We start from the raw sequence: 11,761 nt of genomic DNA on the forward strand, positions 1-11,761 counted from the left end.
ACATAAGAATGAAAGAGTAATAATCCAATGCTTGTGGTGGGTAAATATAAACCTTACTTTTTTTCTCAACATCTGGCTGAAAATAGGGGAGTTTAGAAAGATAATAAGAGAATTCTTCAGCACACTGATGATTTCATAAGCAACAATACTTTCAATATCTCTTTTGGGTAATAAATAAGTTGAAATTTTTCATACATGTTTTCCATTATTGTAGTGTTGTATCCAAAGACATGTATTGACATCTTTCATTTAAATAAATGATTATAGGGGCGCCTGGGTGGCTCAGTCGGTTAAGCGTCCAACTTCAGCTCAGGTCATGATCTCACAGTCCGTGAGTTCAAGCCCCGCGTCGGGCTCTGTGCTGATGGCTCAGAGCCTGGAGCCTGCTTCTGATTCTGTGTCTCCCTTTCTTTAACCCTCCCCCGTTCATGCTCTGTCTGTCTCTGTCTCAAAAATAAATAACAATTAAAAAAAATTTTTTAAATAAATAAATGATTATAAGCACAAAAATATTCTATACTAAAATCATTTTAATATTGAAATATCTAGGGTTTTATTTTCCTTTTTCTATATCTCCCTGTCTTTATTACAAAGAAAAATAAGCAGTATTTTTACCTTTAAACTATAGTAATTGTATGTATCCTCTTCTCCCTAGGGTGACTCTGGTGGACCTCTGGTTGGTGCAGATTATAAAGGCACTTGGTTCCTTGCTGGTATTGTAAGCTGGGGAGATGAATGTGCTCTTCCAAACAAGCCTGGTGTCTACACTCGAGTAACATACTACCGAGACTGGATCTTGTCCAAAACTGGTCTCTAGTGCAGAAGTTCTTTACAGATTAAAGCTTGAGGGACACCTGGGTGGTCAGTTACTTGAGCATCCTACTTCGGCTCAGATCATGATCTCGCGGTTCATGGATTCAAGCCCCACATTGGGCTCTCTGCTGTCAATGCAGAGCCCGTTTCAGATCCTCTGTCCCCCACCCCCCTCTCTCTCTCTCTGCATCTTCTCTGTTGTGCTCACTCTCTCAAAAAGAAATAAACATTAAAAAAAAAGAAGCTTGAAAATGATCCCCTGTGAAATATTTGTAATTCCCAAGCTACACGTAACTTAGAATCACCTCTCTTTATGCACATTTAATATTGCAAACATAAAGATATATAATTTTAGAACTGTGAAAACTTTTTGTATACTAGACTTTGAAAAAGGGTTAGTGACAGTAATGAACCAGAACATATTATCTCCCCTATACCTCTCTCTAGACTGAAGGTAATTACATGAGTAAATATGGATTACAGTTTACTAAGGAGGTCTTTTCTGCTGATTTGTAGATCTAGGTCCCTTAGGAAATCATAGAAGAGATGTTAGCAATAAAGTCCCTTCTTAGTATATAAATAATCCCCAGCTGAATCACATCGTTGCTACAAAAATTATATATTGATAGGTTGTAGCCTAATGAATTGCAGTAATATAAAAATTTCCAAAGAAAATCTGTCTACCTGTTTTCTTTCTAGTCTTTGTGCCAATGCTAATCTCTTCTCTATTTATGGCTTCCTCACCTGGACTGACACAAAACAGCATGATAATGCCATGGGGTGCATTGAATAGATCCCATTGCTTTTTGATCTGTCCCTATTTCTCTTTCATGTATAAGTGAGGCCAGAAGATGTTTCTCACATGTACACACATAATAGCAAAATTATCCTCAGACACATGGGCTATGTTTCACTAGGTAAGCTTGAACAGGTAACACTGTATTACATACCTCTAATCTCTTAAAATTCCTCATATAAAGTATCAGCCAGAATAAATAATGTGGAAATTTTGCTTTCGCTTCACTTTTCCTTTTGCCCATACAGAAACGTTCTAGCTGAGGGTACAGATGTCTATGAATGCACTGTTAGAGCTCATGCTAACTTGCCACATACACAGGTCAGTTGGCTTTTATCATGAATATAATCTCATGGTGATGCTTTTCCAGACTGCAGTCCACCAGTATCTCTGAAGCAGTTTACCTTTCTCTTTTGTCATCACTGACATCCCTACAGCTACCACTAACAGCTTTCATTATGATATAAATTTTGTTCACGGGCCCAAAAAATAATTGAATTAATAATAGTAGCTAACATTTATAGACCACTTACGTGCCAGGCACACTTTACATGTATTATTACACTGAACCCTCACAACAACCTTGTAAGGATGATTCCCTTGTAATCTTAATTTTACAGATAAGGAGACTGAAATAGAAGTGAACCTCAGAGAGTTTATAATTGGCTGAGCTGGGATTCAAAATCAGACAATTGGATTCCAGAGTCCACACTGTAAACAACTATGCCCTGTTATGTGATATGGTTATAACTAAGGATCTACCTAGTATAGTATTCTAAAATGTAATATTTGTCATAAATTTTATAGATTAATTCATACAGTAGCCTTATTATTTGATAAATTTAAAAAATATTGTGACATCTCTCTGGGCACGTGTGTGGCTTAGTCCCTTAAGCATCCGACTCTTGATATTGGCTCAGGTCGTGATCTCACAGTTTGTGAGATCATACCGCAAGTTGGGCTCTGCACTGACAGTGTGGAGCCTGCTTGGGATTCCCTCTCCCTCTCTCTCTGCCCCTCCTCTGATCACACACACATACACACACACACACACTCTCTCTCTCTCTCTTTCAAAATAAATAAACATTTAAGAAAATATTTTGACTATCTCAAGTTATACATTTACAAAAATTAGTATTTCTACTTTTCAATTTTTTAGAAATTAAGTATGTCCAAAAAGTATATGGATATTGGTCAGGATTCGTTGGTCACAAGTGAGAGAAACTCAACACTACCTTAAGTGAAAAGAAGAAATTTTCAACTCATCTAACTAAAAATCTAGAGATCTACATGTGGCAGAGCTGAAGCTAGATCCAAGGACTCAACAGTGTTTTGATCTCTAGCCACATCTTAACTTTTCTTTCGTCTGTCTTCATTCATAGCCAGATGCTGCCCACTGAGTTAGTAAAGACCTACTCACTGGCTCTAGGATTAGGTTTCCTTTAGTGCTAACGGTGCCACAAAAATAGAGCCCTCCTGCCCTCTGGCTTCAAGTTTTAAAAAAATCCTGAGGGTACCTATAATGAGCCTAGGTGGAGGTAAGAGGGGACTTGGTTGACAGCCCCTGTGAGCAGGGTCGGGGGACATCCAAGAAAGAAAAAAATTCCGGCAGACAAAAAACTAATGGTTATCTGTTACCCAGAGCAAAATGTGCTATTTTCTGAATCAATACAATGTTATTTCAAATTATATCATCTCATTCTATATTTTCTATATTTTCATGTGTTTATTGTCTTAACTACAGATTTTGTATAAAGCAATGTCATGCTACGTATATTCTAGTTTCTTAGTTTTAAAAAGCAAGATGATTGAGGTGCCTGATTGGCTCAGTTGGTTGAGTGATGCAGTCTTGATTTCAGCTCAGGTCATGATCTCAGGGTCATGGGGTCGAGCCCCGCATCAGGCTCTGCACTGAGTGTGGAGCCTGCTTAAGATTCTCTCTCTCCTTCTTTCTCTCTCTCTCTCTCTCTCGCTCTCTCTCTCTCTCCCTCTGCCCCTCTCCCCCACTCACATATGCACTCTCTCTCTCTCTCTAAAAAATAAAATAAAATAAGATAAAATAAAATAAAATAAAATAAAATAAAATAAAATAAAATAGTGGTGAATGACTAGAAAATGGAAAAGAAGGGTAAAAATTGACTTTAAGATATAATGACTAGGTGAGTGGGAAAATGGGAATATACTGAATGGAACTAGGGAGACTAGACTGAGGACCACAAATGATGACTGCAAAATTCTTTTTTAAAATAGTCTTCAACAAGAACTGAGCATATGTATCCCTAGCATATATTTGCTTCTAAGGTAAGATGAGAATTATTTAAATCAGTATATTCTTATTCTGATGGAATATTCTATAAATATTTGTGATATATTATTCCCATCGTTTTATTAAGTAGGAATTAGGCAATAGTTCAGTCTTATAAATACAGAGAAATTTACTAGGCTCTCTCTAGAAGTAGCATAGGAAGTAAAATAAGTTTTAAACACATTTCTTTACTGTTCGCCCAGAAAAAAAACACTATGTATTTAATATTTGTCAAATTATACTAATTGTTTCTAAACTAACTTTAGTGGCACTCAAAGGTATTTCTGCCATGTTGTTATACCTCACTCTGATATAAAATGGAATTAAAGATTGGAAATGTATTTAATTCTGCTAAGAAAAATACTAAACCTTAGCATACTAAACTGTATGGGGCACATAACAAAATTTAAAGCAAGCAATACTGATAACTTTTTATAAATGACTAATGAAAGGAGCATCAAGGAATTATAAAAGTAAATAAACCACTCTTAGAAACATCAGAAACTTTATAGAAACACTTTTAAAAGGGAAGGAATTTGAATCAAATAATAGTTAATATGTCATATAGGAATTAATAGGATGCCAATTAATTTTATGGGAACCCAGTCTTACTGAAATGGAATTTGAGTAAAAATGGATAATACCAGGGGTGCCTGGTTGGCTCCATTGGTTAAGCATCGGAGTCTTGATTTCGGCTCAGGTCATGATCTCGCTGCTCATGAGTTCAGCCCCACATCGGGCTCTGCTGACAACACAGTGCCTGCGTGGGATTCTCTCTATCTCCCTCTCTTTCTGCCCCTCCCCTGCTCATTCTCTCTTTCTTTCTCAAAATAAATAACTAAACATTAAAAAAAAACTTTTAATGTATAATACCAATAACCACATACACTTGTATTTTTAATTTAATTTGTTATTACACATTTGCATCATAAATTATTTTTAAAATTTTTTTTACATTATTTTTTTTGAGAGACAGAGAGACAGCACGAGCAGGAGAGGGGCAGAGAGAGAGGGAGACACAGAATCTGAAGCAGGCTCCAGGCTCTGAGCTGTCAGCACAGAGCCTGACGTGGGGCTCGAACTCACAAACCGTGAGATAATGACCTTAGCGGAAGTGGGACGCTTAACCAACTGAGCCACCCAGGCGCCCCTGCATCATAAATTCTTTAAAGGAGGGGCACCCACATGGCTCTGTAGGTTAAGCTTCTGAGTCTTGGCTCTGTACTGATAGCATGGAGACTGCTTGGGATTCTCTCTCTCCCCCTCTCTCTACCCCTCCCCTGTTTGCTTTCTCTCTAAATATATAAAAAAATAAAATAAAATAATTTTTTTTTTAATTCTCAAAATGATTATTGGAGATGTTGCTTTCAAACATCCAATTCTGAAAATGATGGGATTAAGATGTGTTGTATTTTAGAAGTGAATTACTTTATGAAATGGAAATGTTATGGGATCAACAGAAGATTACCAGCAAAAGAATTTAAAAAAATTAAAACTATGCTATTTTCAATATCCAGCAGCCCACATGAAGTTTATATAAATAAAAATATCTCAACATAATGTAATTATCTTTGGAAATACCAGATATAATGAGCTTTGGCTAGCCTTTCTTTGGTAACTACAAGTACAGTGCCTAGGACATAATGTTCAATAAATGTTCAATTAACTGAATTATTGAAATAAAAATGATCATTCTTATTTTAGTTATATTTAGTTACATATTACTAATAATAATTAAAACAAAAATAAAAGATTACTACTTTTAACATTTAGTGACTATATCAATTTTGAAAAATAAACATGATCATTATGTTTCTGCTTTTTCATTCATTTCATAATATTGATTATTTGTTATATTTTTTGTTAATCTGATCTCCAATATCTTACATAGATTTTCAACACTAATTTCCTACCACTTACCTCTGACACAGCTAGACTGAAATGAGAACTATAATAATGTCTTGTGGCATGATTCTGTAAATAAGATCCATCCTTAGAAAATGGAAGTGAATCTTCCATTTTAAATGCTACAGATCATTTAACATGGCTTAGAAAAAATTGAATAGCTTTTAGAATTTGTTCCTCATTTCCATAACAATTTTGTGGAAACAATTCCTCATAATTAATAATACGCATTCCTTCCTCAAATCCTTCCAATTTAAAATTGAGTGAAAATTCTCGCCTTTTACTCCCATCATAATTGCCACAGACATTATCATTCTTGGTTAAATGAAGTAAGCCATGTTTTGAAAAACAGAGGGAAAAAATTATATTCCTTTTCTCTGATAGTGTGCTGCCTCTATCTTTTCTACCAAAATTTTCTCCCAAATACTTTTCATCTACATACTTCTCCTTTAAAAGACCTGCTTTCTTCTATTCTTTCAGTTGTAAAGAGGTGTTAAAAATCTATTTCTTGTTCCTCTGGGTCACTTCCAAACTACCACTTCTCTGTCACCTCAGAATTTGGACTTGCAATTCCGAAAGAGCTTAGCAGTTAGGTACAGGAAGATGATGGAGAAGATAATACAAAGAAAAACAAAGATATCTTGTTTGAGGACCAACTGAGGTCATGAAACAGATTTGCTCATCCTTGGAACTTCCTGGGTTTCCTGTTGGCTTTCTAGGCCTTGTGTATTATGAAAGAGGCCTCTATTATTTAAGAGAGTCTCCTTTTCTTGCAACCAAAAGGACCTAATTAACATGGCATCAAACTCCATTGACTCTCCACTCCACCTATCCACTTTCATGGCCACACCCTGTACTTTCTAGTTAATCAGAACAACTTCACATCTGGAATCTTAAATTCAAATTTCTACCTACGTCCTCCTAGTTTAAGACTCCCTTACTCCATTATAATTTATTTTCTTTCCATCGAGATCCTCTTTTCTTTTTTTTTTTTTTTTTTTTTTTTTTTTTTTTTTTTTAATTTATTTTTGGGACAGAGAGAGACATAGCATGAACGGGGGAGGGGCAGAGAGAGAGGGAGACACAGAATCGGAAACAGGCTCCAGGCTCCGAGCCATCAGCCCAGAGCCTGACGCGGGGCTCGAACTCACGGACCGTGAGATCGTGACCTGGCTGAAGTCGGACGCTCAACCGACTGCGCCACCCAGGCGCCCCTGAGATCCTCTTTTCTTGAGCCCCCTCTTTTATTTGAGTCTATCCTAACTCCACCCCATTCATAGATCCACTTCCTTCCCTATCAAGCCTAACTCTTTAGTGACTTACTACATAATCAGCTCCCCTAAGGGATCTGCTCCTTGTCTTTCTGCTACATCTGCCCTAGTCCCTTGACCTGTTCTCCCTTCTACTGGTTCCATCTCTAAATCTCTAAACATCCTCACTGGTTCCATCTCTAAATCTCTAAACATCCTCAAGTCTTACATACCTGTTTTTTTTTTAATCCTTTTTTCTTTATGTCTACTTCCTCAAAATTCACGTGCTCTTCTAATGACCATTCTTACCAAAGCACCAAAGCTACTGTAGGCAAGTCATCAATGACTTCCTAATTATCTCATCCCACTAATTCTCTTTGGGTCTTGTCCTATCACTGAGATACTTAATGTATGGATCACTCCCTCTCTCCTGGAGTTCTTTCCTCCTATTACTTCTATTGCATCACTCTCTTCTGGTCTCCTCATTATTTTACAATGTTCCCAACCCCTGTGTGCTCTTTAAATGATTGTGTTCACAGAGTTCTCTCCTGGCACTTCTCATTGTTCACATTCTCTCTAGGTAATCTCATCCATTCCCATGGCTTCATCCACAAGCACCATAAATATATATTCTGCTAATTTATATCTCCAGCTAGGATGTATCTCTTGAGCTTCCCACCTGTATAGCCAAGTGCCTACTAAAAATTTCCTTTGGGCTAATATATAGGCATCTCAAATTCCATACATCTAAAACTTCTCTCTGTCCACTATTCCTAGTCTAATAGACAGCCCATTCAACTCATTTTTCTAAGTTGGTAATTAAAGACCAATTCTTTATTCCATCCACTTTCTCAAAAATAAGAACTAACCAACAAAGTCCTAATAACTGTACTTTCTGTATATATAAAACTTGAAATTTATCTCTCTCCATTTTATGCTACCACCCTACTTTCCATGTTGTGTTGGTAGCAAAGACTTTCTAAATAGATGAACTGCCTCAAATTTTGATCTGCCAATAATTCCCAAATGCTTTCAAAGCACTATCTGTATGTTACACAATGACCTTTCTAAAAAGTATGAATCTGGCCATATCTACATCATACCACTCCATCGTTCAAGGCACTATTTATAGGGAAAGCCCAAAGTCCTTAGCATGCACAGTAATGCTGTCTTATCTGCAATTTGACTTTCCATGGTTCCAGTTACCCCAGATCGAGTGCAGTCTAGACACAGATAACATATTGTCAGAAGGTCAATAGTAGCCTAACCCTACACCACAACGCCTAAATCATTCACTCATTTCATCTCATAACATAAGCATTTTATCATCTCACATCATCACTAGAAGACAAAGGCTGAGTACAGAACAATAAGGTATTTGAAGAGAGACCACCTTCACTTAACTTTTATTACAGCATATTATTATAGTTGCCTTATTTTATTAGTTATTGTTAATTTCTTACTGTGCCTAATTTATAAATTAAACTGTATCATAAGTATGTGTTTATAGGTACAACAGAGTAATATAAAGGGTTTGGTACTATCCACAGTTTCAGGTGGTCCTTGGGGGTCTTATAATGTATCCCCTGTAGATAAGGGAAACTACTGTAATATAGGTTTCCTGATCTGATGGCTGCCTCATCTTTGGTCACACTCACATACCCCTTTTCAGGCACAGAGAAGCTTCTAACGTTCTATTTGAGCATGACTGCTCTAGCCGCCAAGAATGTCCTCCCCATCCCCCAATCGCTCTTTTGCCTGTCTCCTAAATTCCCTTTCCCTTCCTTTCTTCTATCCTTTGTTGTTTTTCTTTGTTCTCTTTCTTACTTTGATGAACAGATACATTGTGGAAGAAGTTGCAGCCAAGATGAATGTGGGAAAGGGAAAGAGACAGGAAAGGAAAGGGAGAAATTAATAATAAAGCATTCATGCTCCAGTTTTTTTATTTCCCTAAAATGAGACAGAAAGGGCAAAATATGCTTCAGTATAATCAGATTTTACCATTAACATTTTTCCTTTCTTCTTTTTGTTTCTGGCCCACATATAATAGCTTTTCTGGTTTGTAAAAATGATTACCTTGTTTTGTTTGGTTTCAGGCATATAGCCCTGCTCAGATTAACTGACATGATGTATATGCAAAGCCTTTTGAGTTCTTCAGGAAAATAAAATCTTATAATGAACCTAGTATAACTTATATAGCAGGTACAAACTTTATGGTCATAAATCTCGGATGTAAAAAAAATACCTTTCTTTATCTATATAAACATAATTTCACCATTTCCCTTAAACTCCTTAACAGCTCAAGACTCAAATAGTACTTCAATCTATTGTGAAGTTCTAGGTTAAAACACTATTCTTTTTAATGTTATAAACATTTTATGTTTATAATACAGTTTAATTTATTTGGAAGTTCTAGTGGGAATTATTGTTTTTCTTTAACTTTTTGGTTTTATTTATTGATTTTTATTTATAGAAAATCATGAATCATGAATCATCATTGATTCATCATTCAAGTCCCGTGTTGAGCTCTGCACTGACAATGCAGAGCCTGCTTGGAATTCTCTCTCCCTCTCTGCACCTGCTCCACTTGTGCTCTCTCTCTCTCTCTCTCTCTCTCTCTCTCTCTCTTTCTCTGTCAAAATAAATAAAATGTTTTAAAAAAGCATTAAAAATATAGTAAACAGCATTGTTGTGACAGTGAAAGCCAAAAAAAACTTATGGTAACTGACTTGCACAATTTGAAAGGCTATATGGTGTGAAAAATGTTAAATTTGCAGTTTTGACAGTTTCTACATATCAGGAATCTTGAAAACAATTTCCTAAATATCATCTAAGTGTTATACAGGAAAAGGGTTGTGCGAAAGAGCAAGTTTTCAATGCTGAGACTGGCTTGTTTTACAAGGATGTTGGCAAAGGAACCTATTTAATGCAAATGGTGCTTTAGTTCACAGGAACCTAACCCTACACTTTTGTTAGGAGCAAGTGTTCAGTATTTGCCAATTCAGTGCTGGTGGCAACTTTATAGAGCTACCACAAATAATAAGAGTCAAGTCTATATTTATGCTCTTTTTTGTGTTTTAAAATACATGGGATATGTTTTTCCAAAAGGTGTACTTCTCATAATTTATGACTCATCTATTCCTCCCACTAATTATTTAGAAAGGGTCCATTTCAGAACCAAACTACTCCACTGGAAAATATTTCCAGTCCCTTCAGAAAGTCACTTAGGAAGCCAGATTCCATGCCCTGCACTATACTATTTCATTCAAGGCTAGAAGTAGTGAGAGAAAGCGAGTAATTCTGCCATGTAGTGACAGCCAAGAGGGAGCCGAGATACACAACTGTTCTAAGTCCCTCTAGATCCTGGAGGCAGTCAGTGCAGAGGGAATCTGAAGAGGCACTAAGACATATCCAACACTCTTACTTATTCTTCTGTAGCAGCAAATAAGCTCCTTCAGGGCCCAGATGATGCCACGTGCATGTTTTATCACCTGCAAAGGCTAAGAGCATATATAGCAGGCATTTAGTAACTACTTATTAAATAAATGAATATAAGACACAAAAAACAAATCTATGAACCAACAAGAATGGACCATCTAAGTCAAAAGACTCACCTATATGCTTAACATTCCTGCTTTAGCTGCCACAAAAGCAAACTAGTTGACATAAGTTGAATCAACCTAGTGATTTAATAAATTCCAGTGTAAGTCATATCAGTATTGGTAAATAACATCATCAAGCACTCATCATGAAAGGTAAAGCAGCAACACAGAGATTGTTTCGAAGTGGCCCCAATTGGAAATGATCAGATAACATATATATAAAGGAATTTAAGCAACTATTCATATTATATATAAACACAGATAAATGTGGTTACAGCATTTATACAGTATTCTCTCCAATATCTATCTATGCTATGAATAATGTGCAATAATGGAAAGTAGAGTATTTAAACAATTATAAAAGCAAGGCAATAATTTTAAAAATTAATGATTTTTACCCAACCTAAGCATGGATAGTCTGACCATTGGGATTGATTGATAAATTTGAATGCAGACTAATTTATATTAGATCAAATTAATTATGTTAAGGTATTAATTTGACATTTTGTGCAGGATGGCTTTAAATGAACATATTTGTCTAGTGTTTCATGTACAGCAGTGTGTGATTGAAAAAGAAAACCAATGCTTTTGAGAAAAGAATTAACTTATTAAAACAACAGATTTGAACTGGATTGAGTTCTTTTTTAGTATTTTTCATTTTCATCTTGTATCTCTTGGACAGAACAATAACACTTAATAGTTTTTAGAAAATCTCCTTATTAAAGTCATGTGGATAACGGCATGAATGGATTTTAAATTCAGAATTAAGCTTCAAGTGTCCTTCTCTACTTAGGAAAAATGTTGTGAAAACCAGGCCATCTGCTGAGGTACTACAGTTACATTTGGCCCTCACAATGTGTTTGACATGTTCTGTTTTAGCACTGTGTTGGATTATTAGCCCACAAAACAAGTTCACCTTGATCTTTTACATTAAATATAAACTAGCTCAGGGACGAAATTTGACATAAATCTAAATCTGTGACGTTTCCATCTAAAGAAGGCAGAAATAAAACAGGGCTTTGGGCTAGATTACAATAAAACATCAGAAGTGCCAGAAACACAAGTCTTGAAGCTCTATCAGTCAGGAGGT

The 11,761-nt window shown here is 36.0% G+C and overlaps 1 protein-coding gene across 1 annotated transcript in view; it reads left to right on the forward strand.

Moving 5' to 3' along the window:
• Nucleotides 1-817, forward strand: part of LOC102960077 (transmembrane protease serine 11C-like) — a 50,958-nt gene extending 50,141 nt beyond the window's left edge. Inside the window, exon 10 of the mRNA XM_007086954.2 lies at nucleotides 656-817. Coding sequence (XP_007087016.1) covers nucleotides 656-817 — 162 coding nt within the window. The remainder of the gene's footprint in view (nucleotides 1-655) is intronic.
• Nucleotides 818-11,761: the final 10,944 nt, after the last annotated feature.

This window comes from Panthera tigris, chromosome B1 (assembly GCF_018350195.1).
Source record: "Panthera tigris isolate Pti1 chromosome B1, P.tigris_Pti1_mat1.1, whole genome shotgun sequence".
NCBI lineage: Eukaryota > Metazoa > Chordata > Mammalia > Carnivora > Felidae > Panthera > Panthera tigris.